General features: G+C 32.7%; 3 protein-coding genes across 3 annotated transcripts; all 3 read right to left on the bottom strand.

Annotated features, from left to right (window-relative positions):
* Positions 1–4406: 4406 nt before the first annotated feature.
* On the bottom strand, positions 4407–7594 carry LOC145758913 (oxidoreductase NAD-binding domain-containing protein 1-like). Its single transcript, XM_082572606.1, has 7 exons — positions 7401–7594; positions 7292–7329; positions 6733–6902; positions 6155–6307; positions 5565–5698; positions 5173–5263; positions 4407–4834 (listed from the first exon to the last, which is right to left on the bottom strand). Exons 1-7 carry the CDS (start codon positions 7466–7468, stop codon positions 4541–4543), a joined length of 948 nt encoding a protein of 315 aa, XP_082428732.1. The 5' UTR covers positions 7469–7594; the 3' UTR covers positions 4407–4540.
* A 236-nt stretch (positions 7595–7830) lies between these two features.
* LOC145758911 (uncharacterized) lies at positions 7831–15032 on the bottom strand. The gene is made up of 15 exons (XM_082572603.1): positions 14911–15032; positions 14726–14812; positions 14050–14164; positions 13424–13581; positions 12859–12998; positions 12398–12482; positions 11752–11939; positions 11266–11667; positions 10775–11159; positions 10382–10489; positions 9965–10037; positions 9351–9456; positions 8885–9043; positions 8317–8404; positions 7831–7968 (listed from the first exon to the last, which is right to left on the bottom strand). The coding sequence occupies exons 1-15, from the start codon at positions 14964–14966 to the stop codon at positions 7923–7925; spliced, it is 2196 nt and encodes a 731-aa protein (XP_082428729.1). The 5' UTR covers positions 14967–15032; the 3' UTR covers positions 7831–7922.
* An 896-nt stretch (positions 15033–15928) lies between these two features.
* On the bottom strand, positions 15929–18280 carry LOC145758912 (ribosomal protein S6 kinase beta-2-like). Its single transcript, XM_082572605.1, has 2 exons — positions 18155–18280; positions 15929–17757 (listed from the first exon to the last, which is right to left on the bottom strand). Exon 2 carries the CDS (start codon positions 17737–17739, stop codon positions 16240–16242), a length of 1500 nt encoding a protein of 499 aa, XP_082428731.1. The 5' UTR covers positions 17740–17757; positions 18155–18280; the 3' UTR covers positions 15929–16239.
* Positions 18281–18804: the final 524 nt, after the last annotated feature.

The following is an 18804-nucleotide window of genomic DNA, read 5'->3' as shown; positions in this document are numbered from 1 at the left end:
TGACATCTATGAAAGATGGAGGAGTATATGGACATGGGTTCAAGATGAGATTGAAAAAATTATGAGAAGGTGGCCAAAAAGCTTATATGTTATTCTTAATTGTTTTTGTTTGGTCACGTATGTGTATGGATTCAACCTTATTAGTTCAGGTGATATAATCGTGGGGTTAATCCTTATTTCCTTGCACATTCCAATCAACTTATTGGCATTTATTATTTGTTGTTTTACTCTGCGTGAACGTTCCCGTCGGCGAAACTCGGACCCGATCTATTGGGTGGGTTTTTGTATTAATTGTTGTGGGATGTGTATAATTTATGGGTCTTTCAAAATTTATAACGGAGTCGTAAGCATCGGGGTTCCATTATTGATGCTCCCGGTAATCGGAATTTTGTGTTGCGTATTGGTTTATTGCTGCGAACCGCTTTCTAATCGGAAAAGAGAAAGGACGTCACCAACAACATTTTCACTATCTACGGTAGTGACGTCACCAACAACAATAACTTCACCATCTACGGTGGTGACGTCACCAACAACAACTTCACCATCTACGGTAGTGACGTCACCAACAATATCTTTAATATCTGCAGAAGTGACGTCACCAACAACATTTTCACTATCTACGGTAGTGACGTCACCAACAACAACTTCACCATCTACGGTAGTGACGTCACCAACAATATCTTTAATATCTGCAGAAGTGACGTCACCTACAACATATTTACCAATTACATTAGTGACGTCACTAACCACAACTTCACCATCTACAGTAGTGACGTCACCAACAACAACTTTATCAACTACAGTAGTGACGTCACTAACAACAAATTCATCATTCACAGTAGTGACGTCATCACTCAATAATGTGCTATCAACAGTAGTGACGTCAAGTTCAAGTGCCAACACTTCGTCCTTAGAGCTGCATCCAGATGTCACAATGGACATGACGTCATCCGAGCAAGAAATAGTCCCTAGTTACGAGCGAGCTGTGAAAATGACGTCATCAGTGTTTCCAACAGTGGTGACGTCAAGTTCAAGTGCCAACACTTCATCCTTAGAGTTGCATCCAGATGTCACAATGGGCATGACGTCATTCGAGCAAGAAATAGTCCCTAGTTACGAGCAAGCTGTAAGAATGACGTCATCAGTGTTTCCAACAGTAGTGACGTCAAGTTCAAGTGCAAACACTTCGTCCTTAGAGCTGCATCCAGATGTCACAATGGGCATGACGTCATCCGAGCAAGAAATAGTCCCTAGTTACGAGCAAGCTGTAAGAATGACGTCATCAGTGTTTCCAACTTATATTGACTCAGTTCCAAGTTATGACGAATTTTTAAAATCAAAAAACAATTAAAAAAATTTAAAATGTTGTTGCGAACCATAAAAGACAGATTTGTGTGTTGATCTTACTAATTTTTGTTGTTGTTTTTCCAACATATATGTTATTGTGTATATATTTAACCTTTCCATAACCTTGTTAGTAATACATTTTTTAATAATCTTTATCGTGTATACAAGTTTATGTTTTGTTTAAGCAGAAGCGGTGATAAATAAAAAGCTTGTAAAAACAAATCAATTTTGCCTAAATTTACTTCTAAAAACTTTTCAATTCAAACTTAAAAAACGATTTGGTGAAAACATGACGTCAGCTTTCGTGTGGCGTCATCATCTATCAATATTACGTAATAATGACATCATCTAAACCCCAGCCAATATAAAAATTAACAACCGCCTGCAAGTATTAAACACTGTATCACGTGATTAACCACAGATTATGACGACCTATGACGTCATATTATAACCTTATGACGCCATATTATCATACTATAACCGTTTATGACGAGCGTATTAAATTAAAGTAATAAATTGCGAAATAGAAACCGAAATTTCACGAAATATCTTTAAGTGCGTTTTGGCATTGCGTAATTTTCCCACGTCTGACGTCATCACTTTTCCAGTCGACTTTTCTAGAATAAATTTCGACCGCTTTCGAATAAAATTCTCGCTCGTTTTCAGTGTTTCCGGTCAACTTGTACACTGAGGCCAAGTTCTGATGACACATCCCGTATACCAGCATGACGTCATATTCCTTCGTGACGTCATCACCGAACACGTCATCGACAAGAGCGATGGCCTCCAAGTTGGTCGAAATCGAGCGATCGAAGTCGTTTAAGTATTTCGAACAGAGAGCGACGTATTTTAAACACCAAACTTTGTGGAAACAGCTCTCCATGACGTCGTCACGGCTTGTGACGTCACGGGTTGTGAAGTCAGATTCTTTAGTAATCGCGTTGTTATTAAAGCAAAGGTTGGCTAGGATTTTATCGAGCAGTGGAAGTCCGATTTGTTTAAAAGTCTCAGCTTGGTTTCCTTTTACCATTAAAAATGCGATGCTCTGCACGCCCCCAGCGACCCATTGTAACAACTTCGCCTTGTCGCTAGATGGAACCATTTGTCCGCATAGGTTTAGGTTACAATACAGCAGGGAAAACACCATCTGGTAGTTCCCCCTTTGGGACAACATCTTCGCAATGTCAATTATGTTCTCGACGATGACGTCAATGTCTTTACCAATGACGTCATAGTCTCCTGTTGTTACAAGGGCGATAATTTCGTTGCAGTTTTTAAGGAATTCGTCTGTTTTATCTGAGTCAATTAAATGTTTTGTGTTCTGAAATTTTTGACGTAATTCTTGAATGAAAGTGACGTCATAGTGATGTAATGATTGATTCGTTTCTTCGTTTCGATATCTTTGTTCAGTCGGCACTAAAATAAATAAGGTTTGGTAAATAAAACTATAAACTTCTGTTGAGCCAACACTTAATCAGCGTTGGAAAATTATAATCTATAATATCCCAAACTGCTACAGGCAACTTAAGACTGGGTCAGGGTAACAAATGTTACTCCATGTTTAGGTCGCGCATTCGACCTTACCACATCTAGGATAAAAAAACACATACAAAATACAGTATCGCCCTTGCGTAAGGCGCTATAAATGGTATAAACTCCTGCTGAGCCAGCACTTAATCAGCAGCTTAATTATCAGGCAATTATAATTAGTAATATCCCAAACTGCTAAATCGATTTGAAACTAGGTCGGAGTAACTGATGTTACTCTATGTTTAGGTCGTGCATTCGACCTTCCCACATTAAGGATAAAGATATACATTAAAATAGATTACCTTGGATATCTTTAACGTCCAGCATTGCAAAGCTATTGGGTAGCTCTCCCATATGATTTTGTATTGGAGTAATCTGAAAGTAAATCAATATTAAAAGATAAGTTTTAATATAGGATAAAAAATTAAAATAAAATATTAAAATTTACCGTCGATATTTGACACTTGTCGCTATTGTTTGTATTGAAAATCCACTTTCTACCATTCCATTCCCAACAAACCAAACATCTAGAAATTAACAGAAGTTTCAAGTCATGTTAAACAGCTCAGTGCATGTAACGATGCCATGCTTTAGTTATTTATTTTAGACCAACTTACTTTCCACGAAGTTGTTTGTTTTCCAGTCTACACTTCTCGCACAAAAAGTGGTCGCAAGCTAACTTCGGTGTAGTGGTTAGTTGCCCGCACTTAGTGCACATGTTTAAGAAGTTATAACCAAACGAACTTACGGCCCATAATGTCATGGTTAACTCTAACTATTAACTTTCCACTTTTTTTTATATAAACTAAACGTACTGGCTTCAACACAACGTTGATATTACTATGCTCAAGAACTACACAATTTAACAAGTGATGGTGTCGACAAAAAGCGATTTTTGATTTTTGCAGTAATATTTAACGACCAAACCGCCTATTCTGATATAAAACAGAGTGAAATGCTGTTCATAAAAGCACGGATAACCGTATAAAGTTTATGGGTATGTTATTCCAAGCTTTAACGACATTTTAAACCTACAGATCAAAGTATACATCGTATTCTACAAACTGGGCAACTCTTTCAACGCCAACCCAAAGACAACAACGTTTGTTTACATATGTGTTAGGTGATGTAAGGTAGGCAAAGAGTTTGTTTATACCGCTATTAAAAACCACATCTGGTTAATAATTGTCTAGTTTTCTTTAAAGTTAATGCGAAAACAGGTTAAGTAAATATCATTAGTTTGAAAATAGAATTGCGGTTTCTATTAAACGATATTATGCTGCATTAAAAACAAGGCAATAAACTATAGAGCCACCTTTGAAGCTTTTGTGAGATGCGACTTTATATCAAGTATAAAACTTAATAACCGAATGATGTTTTAAACAAAAGGGTCTATCTAACAATTGCACCATTTTTTTTGTATTGCATATATTTTAAATATTGTTAATGCTGTTAGTGTTTAATTAAAACACTTTAAGTTAAAGGTTTAATTTACTAAAGATATTTAAACAAATATTTATGGACTTTGTTATCCAGGTATTTAGTTGTTTTAAAAATTTAAGTAAATATAATATAACAGTGTTCATAATTATCTAAAATAAATAAAAAACAACAAAAAAGTGGTTTTTAAAATAAATAAAATAAAAGAACAAAAACACTACCACTACCACCATTTCTCATAAAAAATCTGAGATTTTGGTATTTTTAGATTTAATAAATATGATTCAATTCTTTCAATAAAGGGTGGGGGGCCGCAAATATAACAATCAGTTGAAATTGTGTCATTTAAAACAGGGGTTATGACACTAATAGCGTGGTTTAGCGACACTTGTGATATTTTTTCTTCAGCATAAGTTAAACCATCAGATAATATAGGCCAGTTCCCTTGGCTTTTCTCTTTAGTTATATGATAATGACAATGCGCACCAATTTCGTTGCATATTTCTTCTATTTTATCCTTTAAATTTTGTATTTTTAATATTTGCAAACACTGGTTTATCAAACTTAAAAATAATAGTTATTATGTTTAAGAAAATATAACTTTTAATGCCTTATTTTTTTATAGTTTTCAAATGCCTTATTACCCTTATTGTTAACCTTATTAAATCCCATTGTTTTCACACTTAAAAAATGATACAATTATTCTTTAAAGCTATATTACTCTTTATATATTTAAAATTGTGGTACATTATAGTGCTTTACATGTTAAATGCCATACAATAGAATCTTCAAAAAAAAAACACCGAAAAGAAACCCAAATTAAAAGTGAATTAAACTAATAATTTCTCCACCAACCTTAAATATAAGTTCCTTGTATGTTTTTGCACTGTAGACGAGACTTATCTTTTTGTCGTGTATTAAGCCTGAGTTATCCATTATAAGATCTCTATAAAAAATATCGATTTAAAAGTAGCTTTAATAATATTATTTGTATTTATTTATTCTTAATGTTTAAAGGCTGTTTTTTTGCCTAAACATAGAGTAACATCAGTTACACTGGCCTAGTCTCAAGTTGACTTTGGCAGTTTGGGATATAATTGGTATTATTGCCCGATAATTAATTTGCTTATTGGTTTTTAGCTTAGCAGGAGTTCATACCATTTATAGCACTTTACTTCAGGCACTACAGTATAGAATAAAATTTAGAAAAAATAATATTATTTCGAGGCTTAATTTAGGTTACCAACCTCTGATGTTGGAAGATAGAAAGTAAAGGGTTTATCCCCACTCCCCCAGCTACAAGCAATAAGTTATTCCCTGACTCCACGCTGGTGTAAAAGTTCCCACCTACTCGCACTTTAACCTCATCACCTACATTGCACTGGAATTAAGTTAAAAAAAGGTTTAATATATTGGGGATTACTTGTTGGTGATTATTTAAACATTATTTAATAATAAATTATTCTAATATAAATAATTTAAGCCAACAAAGCTAAATGAATTAGACTTTTAATAAAGTAGAAGATTAAAGACTATAAAAAATAACTTTTTTTATTTAACAAAAAATAAACAAAATTCAAGCAAAAACTAATTTCTAGAATAACTTAAAAACAATTAACCAAATAAAATTATAAACACCAGACCTATTAAATAATTAAAATAAAAACTCGTGATACTATAAAATCTTTTCCAAGAACAACAAATTTTTACAGGCGTCGATCTAATGTTTAAAACATTAGGTCATAGGTTCAATTCCCACTGTTTCCATGCCATACAGACCTTTTTTAAGGTACTCCAAACAACAAAAAATATAAATATTAATTTCTTATATATCTACCTTAGAATGAACCCAGAAAGCAGGAGGGTGGTCACTAAACTTCACAGCAAGCTCCAGTTTTCCATTCTGTAACAAATCCTTGGGTGAGTTACAAATCGAGAATCCACCGACGGTGTCCACTTGTGGTATAAACATATCAACCCACTGACCTGCCTGTAATATAGGAAATAAGAATCAAACTGGACCACTTGTTAGTTAGTGATCTTACAATGTGTATTATAATAAGTTAAGTTTTTTTTCTATATATCTTTATCCTCGATGTGGGAAAGTCAAATGCGTGACCTAAACATAGAGTAACAAGTTACCTCGACCCAGTCTCGAGTTGCCTGTGTCAGTTTGGGATATTATAGAATGTAGTTGAGCTGCTGATTAAGTGCTGGCTCAGCAGAAGTTTGTACCATTTAAAGCGCCTTACTCAAGAGTGCTACAGCATGAGATCACTGGGGATTAAACCCAGGACCTCATGTAGTGTAGAAAGTGTTCTGATCACTATACCACGCTACCTTTCGTATAAACGTTAGTTGCAATTAATCTCATCAAGGACCCAGTTACAATAAAACATTAAAACATTTACATACCTTGAACTTAGAAAGATGTCGGACATTTTCCTCTACAAATAAAGTTAGTCCTTTAACATTTGGGGACAAATCTTCAACATTGACAACAGTTGCTGAACATAATGGTTTTTCTCTGGGGATATTTTCCGTTCGTTTCATGTGATCTCGAGTTTTAGAATTCTTTACTGATTCTAAACAATTTTAAAGAAATATAAGTTTATCAATTGATTTATATTGAAAAAATAAAATAGATTTATTATTCAACTGAACTATTTTTATAAATTATATTATCCTTATTGTGGAAAGGCTAACTTTACTGCCAAAACATAGAGTAATATCAGTTACCCCGACCCAGTCTTAAGTTGACTTTTTATAGAATATATTTTCCCAATAATTAAGCTGCTAATGACATGGCAGAAGAACATATACAATTTATAGCATATTACAATTGGAGCAATTGGAATTAAACCCAGGACCTCCTGTGGTAGTGAAGTCAAAAGAAGTTCCAAGCGAAAAAGTTTAATAGTTCAAGTTAACACTAAAAGCAAAACACATAAAAAATAATTTAAAACAAACATACCTTCATTTGAGAAAGCAGAAAATGACGAAGAAATCAATCTAAAATTTAAATAAAAATAATTTAAAATTAAATATCCCAAAAAGGCTTACAACATTTAAAAAAAAAATACCTTTTAAATTGGGTAATAGTTTCTTTTTTGGTTCGTTTTAAAACAGTAGAAATAACAAATTCGTTCATTTTTAGACAAATTTCACGAAAAATTGAATTCTATAACAAACAGCTGATTTTTAATATTTTGTCATCTGCTAAAACAATCAGGGTTGTCAAATAATTTTAAAATAAAAACTTTTGTTTAATTTTAATAGAAATTTTTTAATAAAATAATATCCCTTTAATTTTATTTTTAATCAATATAAATTTATTTATCTTATTTTTGATGGGCTAAAAATATTTTAAATAAATCTCCTCCGTTCCAACCCTATTCTAGGGCAACTAGGTGAAAAAACTTAAGTAATCAGAAGTATGGCCATTTGATTAAATGTTTTTCTCGTGATATAAGCAGTTTTTTCTCTGTTTACAATCACACATTTACTAAGCTTGTTGTAATATAAAATTTTCATAATCTTTTCTACTGTTAAATATAAACATCAATGCACAGTGTACAATAAACAAAAATAACAATAAATTAATCCTAAGGTTGGTCTTCTTTAAGTTTTTCTAAATCTGCATCAATTTTTCTAAACATAAAACAACAATATTTAATTTACCAACAGCATGGTATAGTGGTTAGAACACTTGGCTATATCGGGTCATTGGTTCGATCCCCACTGCTTTTATGCTGTAGCCCACTTGAGTAAGGTGCTATAAAATATATAAACTTCTGCTGAGCCAGCACTTAATCAGCAGCATAATTACCGAGCAATTATAATCTATAATATCCCAAATTGCCAAAGGCAACTTAAGACTGGGTCGGGGTAACTGATGTTACTCTAAGTTTGGGTCGCGCATTCGACCTTCTCACATCAAGGATAAAGATAAAAAAATCTAGTTTTCATAAAAAAAAAATGATATTCTTTATCACTTACCTAAGTTGTTGTATGTAAGTTGATCTTTGTTGTCTAAGTGAGGCTAACACTGTATCATCTGGGAAGTCATTTGGGTCCCTTTCCACATCTATAAAACACAAGTTAAAATGAACCACAATATAAATACTATCACAATTAAAACACTTGGTTTCACTACATGATGTCCCGAATTCGATCTTCACTGTTTTAATGCTGTAGAACCGTTAAGTAAGGTGCTGTAACCAATACCAACTCTTTTTGAGCCAAAATTAATCAGCAGCATAATTACAGGGCAATTATATTCTATATAATATCCCAAACTGCCACAGACAACTCAAGATTGGGTTGGAGTAACTGATGTTACTCTATGTTTAGGTCGCACATTTAACCTTTCCACATTGAAGATAAATAAATACAAAAAAAGCTTAATTTACATGCAAAAAATGATAACTAAAAGTAAAACAGATAAAGTAATAAAAACCACCCTTTTTTAAACTATTTATTTTTACCAAAATGTAAACAGATTTAACAAAGACTCTGCCTTATCTATCTTTAAATAATAACAATGATTACAAAAAACTCAATTTACCTCTTAGAATGGATTCCAAAACAGATTGTTGATCTTCCACAGGTTGTTCTTCAGTTGAACCTTCAGAGTTACTCTCACTATTGCTCTCAGGAGGAGAAAGAGTGGGAGAAGTGGAAGGAGGAGTTATTTGTGAGATTTCAGTTTTTTCTTGCGTTGAAGCTATAGAAAAATCATCATTCAATAAAATCAGAAATTAATAAAATTAAAAACTGCAAACAAAAATATAATTTTGACAGAACTATTAAGTTAAAACTAGAACAAATATTAAATTTAAAAAAAAACTCAATTTAGAAAGCTAAAATTTTTACAAAAAAAAAAAATCAAAAAAAAACTAATACATATTAATTCAAAATTGGCCTACATTTTTAGCACAACTTTAAGATAAGGTAGCCAGAAGAAGGGCATACAAACACTCATATATTAAAAATACCCACGAAAATCATCTAAAATTAAACTTTTACTCAACTGGATTCAATAAAAGATTGCCCCAAAGTTTTATCCTCAGTTTTGTTGCTTGTTATCGGGGATAAAGTTTCGGTTGAACTAACATCAAATAATCGAGCACTCACCACCTACAATCAAACTTCCAAGTTATACAAGTGAAGTTAAAATAAATCAAAATAATAGTTAATCTACTTCTAATTAGGTAGTTGTATATTAATGGGTAATTTGAATAACAGCAAAAAATTCCCTTTTTAAGGCATAGAAATAGTGCAAAATGGTTAACAAATAGAACACCATGTCAATTTAATAAACTAGTTTAGTATTGTATGAGTTACAACACTTGGATTTACAACAAAAGGGCATGAGTTTTACCACCACTGCTTCCATGCTGTAGTGCCCTTGAATAGGGTGTTATAAACATAATAAACTCCAGCTAAGTCAAAAACAATCAGCAGCTTAATTATCGGGCAATTATAATCCATAATATTCCAAACTACCAAAGTCAACAAGAGACTGGGAGTTGGGGTAACTGATGTTACTCTATGTTTAGACTGTTAAGTCGACCTTTCCACATCAAAGATAAAATATACAAAGATATTATAAACAATAGTAACATTTGGTATTTATACACCTCACCTGTTTAACCATAGTGGTTGTTGGTGATGCTTTAGGACCATTTTCCTTCACTCTATTAACTGGGTTCTTTTTCCTAAAACAAAACAATTTTGTTGTGTTAGGTAGAAATTTAAAAGTAGCTACAATCTAATTTATTGAATCCCATAGTTATGATAATAAATAATCATTCAATTAATATAAAAAGCACTTTAACATACAGCTAAACATTAACTTTTTACAAAGCCTAATAGAAATAAAAGTTAAATTTATGACAAGACTGTACTGTCGAATTTTTAACATAAATTATAATCAATAAAATTAAACCTAATTGCGAAGAGCTCAAGACAGGCTCAGGGTAGCAATAATTACTTTATAATAAAGCTACAATGTCAACCTTATGTATATTAAATACATTTGCTCTTAAACAAAATAATTTACCTTTTAAACTTGTTTTTTAGAAACAAACTTGAGTTGTTGGAAAGATCAGTCCATGCTGGGCTTTGAGGTGATTTAGTTTGAGTGGAGGTTCCTTCCACCATGGTAACTCTATAAATAATAACATAATATAAAGTGGCTAAATTCAATATAAAAAATCAAAAAATTGCATTTTTTAAAATTTTTTTTTTGATTTTGCAACTTGTCAAATGGCCGCAACTCTCAATCGATATTTGTCTGTGATAATTAACTTGCGCACCACAAACTGTAGTTATAATTTTGAAGGGCTATAATTAAACATCATCCTCTAAGCTTGTATAATATGAATGTAATATTATTTAAAATTTACAATTAAACTTCAAATTGTGATTACTTTTTAGTTGATATAAAACTTACTTATGTAACTCAACATTGTCTTTCACTCGTTTGATCCTAACAGTCGAACTATCTGAAACCGATTCAACCGAGGATTTTGGGGTCGTTTGTGTTTTCGTAGACACTAGAGGAGCTCTCACATGACCTTGACATTTCTCAGGTGACCTCTCGACCAACACACAACCAGGTGGTGCTAGAGAGCAGTGGTAAGGATAAGGTTGTTGTTGGGTGAATGGTTTCTCTGCTGGAATAGGGTTATAACATGGGTTAAATATGGGGTTGATACAAGGTGGGTAGGGGTTGTAAACCTGAGGCTGGGGTGTGTTTGAGGTATATAAATAGGGTTGGGGGATATTTTGGGGGAATTGGGGCTGGTATGGGTAGTTTGGGGGTTGCTGCAGTTGTGCTAAAATAAAACAAAAATAAAAGTGAATAAATAAGCATTTATCTAATAGCCTATAACACTTTAAATAAAAACATTTTATTAAACAAATTTTTAATAAACAACAAACCTCTTTGAATATTAGGAGCACATATATTCGGAGGTTTTGAGGTTTTGGCCTCCTCCATTTTCCTTCTTAACCTCCATCTTTGTAAAATATCATCTTTATGGTCATCTATCTGGTCCACTGGTGTGTAGGATGGTTTATATGGTTCATAGGATGGTGTGGATGTTTGAAAATGAGACTTTGTGGTGGTTTCATGTGGTTTAGTTGGTGCATAGGATGGTTTTATTGGTGAATTTGGTAGCTTAGATGGTTGCATTTGGTTTTGTTTTGTTGGACCAATTTGTGGTTCAACTGGTAAATAACTGGTGTGGAATGGTGGTTGATAACTAGGTTGTAATGGTGTTTTATCATATCGATTGTTTATTGGTTCATAGTGGGTTGTTAAAAGTGATGATGGTCTACCAGCTAAAAAAATGGTTAAAATTAACCAAAAAAAAAAAAAATTTTTTTTTTTATTTAATTATTTATTTAATTTGAATAAATACTTACATGAGTCAGAATTTTCACTGGTAAGATCTTCTACAGATACAGGATAATAGGTTTTTGGTAGTGTGTCATCAGCGGGGTTTGAACCCATGACCTCAGGGTCAGTACTTGTGGGTGAAAAAGGGGGTGTTGTTAAGTTAGAGTGGGTCATAAACCCACTTAATGGGGTTGGGGCGGATAGAGAAGCCTGTCTGTTAATTAACAAGTAAATAAGTTATCATAAATAAATTTATAAGCTATTAAATGGTTAAGACTATAATAAAGAAATTTCTAGATGTGAGAAGGTCGAATGTGCGACCTAAACATAGAGTAACATTTGTTACCCTGACCCAGTCTTGAGTTGCCTGTGGCAGTTTGGGATATTATAAATTACAATTGCCCGGTAATTAAGCTGCTGATTCAGTGTTGGCTCAGCAGAAGTTTATATTGTTTATAGCGCCACACTTTAGCATTAGAGCAGTAGGAATGAAACCCAGGACCTTATGTAATAAAACCAAGTGTTTTGACAACAACACACTACACACTGCCGGTTTAATTCCACACACTGCCGGTTTAATTCCAAAAATAGCATCAACAAATAACTAAATGACACAAATAAGTTTAAATTTAAGGCATAAAATGCTAAAACTACATATGCCCTTTTACTTACGATTCTTGTAAAATTCTTTCCACTTTCTTTTGTAATTCCAGGATGCTTTCATTAGCTTCAGTATTTTTAGCATTATCATTCTTTTCTGAAATTGAAACATTCAACAATTTAAAATGTCCTAAATACAATATTAAGTATTTTAACAACAAAAAACTATTTTGGGTACAATCTAGCACTCTAGCTAACTTTTTTATTTATATATCTTCTATCCTTGATACAGCCTAAACATAGAGTAACATTTGCTACCCTAGACCGAGTCTTGAGTTGACTTTGTCAGTTTGGAAACAAGTTTCTAAAAATTTAAACAGTTAATCTAATGTAATAAAGTTATGTTCCTGCCTGCCTTATTAAACCATTACCATGTTCAATAACCAGCAGCAAAAAAACTTGAGACTAGGTTTCAGTTAAAAAGTCTTTGAGTTTTAGTCGCTTAAAAATAAAAAAATAAGTCAAACACTTACTTGTACTTATTGGGGGCTTAGAAGATTGTCGGACAGGTATTTTAGAGGGGCCACTCGGTGGCACCCTAGAGTTGATTGAACTTAGAGGACGACGATCACTTGAGGGCAATGGTTTGCCATGACGAAAACGATTTACTAATCTGTGAAATATTAAAATTGTTTTAAATATTAGATTATGGTATTTACATTTATTTATCCTAGATTTGGAAAGGTCCAATGCGTGACTTAAACATAGAATAACATTTGTTACCCCAATCCAGTTTTGAGTTGCCCGTGGCAGTTTGGGATATTATCGATTATAATTGCCCAATATTGAATATGGTAAATATTTTTGGCTGCGTGAAAGGGTTTATACCGTCTATAACAAAAGTAGTGGAGATTGAACTCAATGTTTAATTTGGTGAAAGCAATTGTTGTAACTACTACACTAAGCCGACATTCTCTATTAAGTGTAAACATTTTTTTAAAACAAAATATAAGAAATTTAAACTATTTATATCTTTAGTCAGATGTTAAATAAAAAATGTAAAAGTCTAATATAAATTAAATAATAGTTTGAGCGCACCTAGATATGTTGGAAACTGGAGGTTTTTCTTGCGTTGATATCATTTGAAGTTGGTTAAAGTTTAATGAACCATTTAAATCATCTGAATACTTTGAATACTCTGATTCTGGTTTTTGTTTACTTTTGTTTTCGTCCACAGGTTCCTGTATTATTTTGCTCTGGAAAGTTAATTTAAAAATAATAAAAAATAAAAAAAACATTTTTATGTCATGAATTATATTTAAATTTCTGCTATGTTGTTAAAAACCAATTGACCAATTTAACATTTGTCTAAAAACCATATGCTTAAAAACACTATTTTACTAATAATAAGACATTTTTTCTATTAACATTCTTTTACACTAATCCCCCTCTACAAATGTCCTTTAATTTTGGTAAAAAAATTGATTTAAATCTCAGTAAAACGTCATTTTTAGAATTATGTTTTTTTTTTAAATGTTAATTTAGCAATATAAGCAAACTATGTTATACAAACAAAGTTAACTAACATCTTTAAAATGTTTATGACCACTTGACAAGGAAACAAACATAGGCAGATAAAGACAGCAAAAACTGTGCCAAAGTTACAAAAGTTAAGTTATAAAAAGACCATAAAGTTAGAAAAGGTAAGAAACTACATAACTTACATGGTAAGGCACTTCTTTGAGTTTCTCTGGAATTAAATCTTCTTCAGTAAAAGAATAATTTAAAGGTGAATAATTTCCTAGTTCTTCAAATGAAAATCTTTTTCTTTTTTCTGGTCTAAAGATTTAATTAACAATTTAGAGATAACAAAAAACTAAATTTAATTTTCCCAAGATTTAAATTTTCCGATAACTAATCTGTTTATTATAGGTATTGGCTTATCATAAGGTTGTATCGCGCCTTACTTAAAAAGTGCAATTGCAGTCAAGATTAAACCAATTATTTCACGCAGTCAAATGTTGTTATCACTGACAAACTGAAACTGATCGATAGGTTTATAGTCATACCAGTCTGGTAAGTAGGGCAGCGTGCACGCACTAGATTTTTTTTGTTAAAAAAATTGTACGCCTGGAATTAGCGTTTTGCACGCCTGGTTTCTTAAAAAAATGTGCGCAGTACTGACGTTTAAAACACACTGATATAAATTATGCGTGCACGCCTAGACCGAAAATTTTGGTACGCGTGCCCGTGCGTTCACTCATTTTTTTACGCATTCAATAATATCCAAAATTTTTTTAAAAGCAGGCAGCAAAATTGTTTTGTTTAAATTTAAAATAAATCGTTTATTCACAGGTTAACTAGTAAAATAAGTACACAAACAATAATTTATAAACTCACGTTAAAACAATGCTCGGATCACAAACAGTTTGTTTATCAGAAGGATGGTAATGTGATGACAGCTGGGGTGGTTGATAAAACGGATCTCTATAAAAATTAGAGAAGAATCATGATAATAATGGATAAATAAAACTACGAACAGACAGACAGACGAAATGCAAAAAATATAATAATTTATCACTTACTTATTTGAAAATAACGTCTCTACTCCTCCATTTAAAACATATCTTTCTGTTTGCATAACTTATAAGTAGATGTTATGTTACTCTGCATAACTTTTAAACATTTGTTAAAAGTTTTATCTTAGTTGAAAACGAGATTTCTGTAAAAAATTTTATTTCTGTTTTGAAAAACAAACGTTTTTCATTCATGCGTAAACACATTTTTACAAATTTTAAGTTTATCCTCAAGTTTAACTTTTCTTAAATTGTTTAACTTTACTTTGCACATATATTATTTAATTTAAATTATTTTTATTTTGTTTAATATTTATTTAAAACTGCAAAAATTAATTTATATTATTATATTTTTGCCGAAATTTTAAAGCGCTTTGATTGGCTAGTAGACTTGAAACATTCAAGTTCAGAATACGCGCATATTTTTTACATTTACTAAACAAGGGCCACAATTATTTTTTTAGTTTATCCTTAAAGTGTTACTGCTTGTTTTTAATATTTTACTATTAATAGTTAATAAAACAATACATTTTTTTGTTTAATTGTTGTTTGTTAAAATGCTTAAAAGCTAATGTTATTTGGGTAAAAAGCAATTTCAAATGTTGTACAACTTTTAGTTCCCCTTTTTACTATTCTAATAAATCATGTACACAAAGTGTTTAATGTAGTTGCCAAAACTTTTGGCTTCACTACATGAGGTCCTTGGTTTAATTCCAACCACTCTTACATCGTAGTGTTTTTGCTTAAGGGGATACAAACTCTTGGCAAGCTAAAAAACTAGCAACAGCTTAAAATTATCTTATAATTTTAATCTATAATATCCCAAACTACCAAAGTTAACTTGGGAATGGGCCGGGGTAACAAATGTTACTCTATGTTTAGGTCATAAAGTTTACGTAAACATAGTTTAAACATCAACTAAAACTGCATGATCGTTTATGTCACAAATATGTTTATTCTTAACAGTTGTTGTAGACATTATTCCGGCACCTTTGAATAAAACAACAAAGTTATTAAAAAAGCGAATTTATTTTAAGAATCAAGAACTAAATTCTCATCGAGAAATATAAAAAAGAATCGAAGCCAAGTTTGATTTGATGAACTTAAAAACTGTGAAATAAATTAAGTAGAAAAAGCTCCTCATAAAAGAAAAAAAAAATTAAAATCAATAATTTACAAGCGAGAGTTTGTACATATGAGAAATTGCCTAAGTTATCAATCTAAAATACAGTAATAAATAAAAGTTAAGGACCTTCCTTAATATAAATACAAAGGTATAAACACCTGCCACGATTTACACATTAACGCAGTTTTGACTTTTGGGTCACTAAAGCAAAGTTAATGATGGAAGAAAAGCGACTTTTTTTGCTTGCTTTTACTCGATTTATATTGAAGTTCGTTAACCCCACGCACGGGTATTGGGGGGCTCTTCTCTGTTGAGAATAAACTGCGTGCGGGATTGTTTGTAAAATTACCGAATGCACTTTTCGTTGAGGTTGATGTGGGAGCCGTTGTCACGACAACGGGCGTGCAGTCCATCTCGGTGGCACTTATGTTGTGTGTCACGGTCTCCGAGTGCCACGGGACATCCACTCGCATTGGACTGAGAGGAACACCGTTAAGTTTTCTTGGCGATCGTAGCTTGGGCATCACAAATTGTTCGCTGATCGATTCCAGGACGGAAGGGGCAACGTAGGTAAAACCTTGGAAGACTTGGTTCGCGCTTTCGGAGAGTGGACAATTATCGGGGCTATCGACGGGGGATTGTTTCGTGAATTTCGTGTCAAACAAACTGACATCTTCTTCGTTTTGAAGTGGGGGTTTAAAAGGGGGTTCGACTTTTCGTGCCAACAGGTCATCCCAGTTAATATGTTTAAAGAAAGGATGATTCCTTACAGCTTTATCGTCGTCCTTACATGCTCCTAACCTGGATTGAGCGTGCCTCTTTAGCAATTTCTTTAAGATGTCTTTAGCCTCTGCTGTTAAGTAAGGTGGAAGGGTGAGTTTACCTCGTAAAACTTTCTCGATTGTTTTCTTACGGTTTTCGGCTGTGAAAGGAGGAGCTCCGTTTAACATGTCAAACATCAAAGCTCCTAAACTCCACCAGTCAACAGCTTTGTTGTGCCCAGATCTTGTTAAAACCTCTGGTGCCATGTACTCAATCGTGCCACAGAAAGTGTGTGTCACTGTGTCCTCATGAATCGATTCTTTGCATAACCCAAAGTCTGTGAGTTTAATATGACCGACCATATCGAGTAAAATATTCTCTGGTTTGAGGTCTCTGTAAATGATTCCCTTACTGTGAAGATGACCTAACGCCATTGTGATTTCAGCGAGATAAAAGCAAGCCATGTCTTCCATGAAAATACCTTCTCGTTCTAAATGCATAAATAACTCTCCTCCGCTTAGGTATTCCAGGATTAAGTAAAGTTTACCACCAGTCTGAAAAGCATATTTGAGGTCTACAATGAAAGGGTGTTTAACATCTTCTAGGATATTTCTTTCTGCTTTGGTGTGAGCGGTATCTTTTTGGTTGCGGACAATCGAGGCTTTCTTTAAAACTTTCATCGCGAATATTTTACCCCCGTCGGGTTCTGTTGCTTTTCGAACTTGGAACACTTTCCCGTAGCCCCCTTTTCCTAAAACTTTTAATAGTTCAAAGCAATGGGGTCCGATCCTCTCGTTGCCACGGTTAACGATGACCTCATTAAGGTCAATCTTCTCAAGGTCATCTTGGTTCATGAACTCATCGTCGTCGACGTCACAAAACTCAAACTTTTCATCTTCATGATCCGATGCGACCTCTGTGTCGATATCAATGTCAAATACTCCGGCCATTTTTTAATAAACTCAAGCCTATGAGAAAATAAAAATAACTAGTTTTAATAATAAACAAAACATTTAAATAGACTGTGTTTTTATAACCTATTGTTTAATGCACCTTTTATGACCAAAAAAGCCTACAGGCATACATAAAACTAAAATTAGAGGAACAAACTGACCGATAATTAACTATATAACGCTACTAACAAACTTAACAACTTTTAAAATAAATAAACAGAGAATTTACAGATATTTTTTTAAAAAAACAGTGTTTTTTTAACACAACTAACGTCACATTAAGTCAATTCTGTCAACTATGTCTAGTTCATGACAGCACGACATTTAAAACGGGTTTTCCTTGCGGTAATTTGACACGAATCTACGAAAAATTACACAAGAACCAAACTGTTTAAGTATTCAACCTACTGACCCTTGCCGAATATTAATAATAGGTCACTCAGATGCCGTATTAGGATACTTGCAAGCTTGCTAAATATGTATAAATATTCAATATTTCCACATCAGGACTTTGTCCTAAGCGAGTGTTACGAAACATTACTACTACCCTGCTTAATTGCGCAATCGACTTGGTGACGTCACCAGCCAAATAGTTCCCACTACAAATAGAAAAATTTGCGGTGCGTGAAAATCGGCGATCTAGGTGAGAATAAATTTAAATCAAAAATTTATAAATATTTAATTCCATTTTGATTAAAAAATTGTAAATTACAAAGACAATTAACAACTTAATTAATTTTTAAATTGTTTTTATGTTTGCTTTCTAAAAACTGGTTTAATTTTTTAGACAATATTGACTAAAAAATTCACGTATCGCAATATTTTACGAGCACCAGTCAGCAAGCTACCTCGTGGTTTAGAAATGATGTTAATTTTAATCTCTGTCGTGCATTTACTCGTTGAAATTACATATTTAACTACTCTCTGTAATAAATTATTACTGAGGTTCAGTAGGTTAATGCATAAGGGGTCATTCATAAAAACAAAAAACGGGTAGTAACTTTTACTCCCCAAAATAGTAGACACTTATTTAATAAATTTTTAAAAAGTTTTGAACCAAAC

Source organism: Corella eumyota, chromosome 7 (assembly GCF_963082875.1).
Source record: "Corella eumyota chromosome 7, kaCorEumy4.1, whole genome shotgun sequence".
In the NCBI taxonomy this organism is placed as follows: Eukaryota; Metazoa; Chordata; class Ascidiacea; order Phlebobranchia; family Corellidae; genus Corella; species Corella eumyota.
Note: the sequence above shows the minus strand (reverse complement) of the source record. Positions and strands in the feature narration are given on the sequence as shown.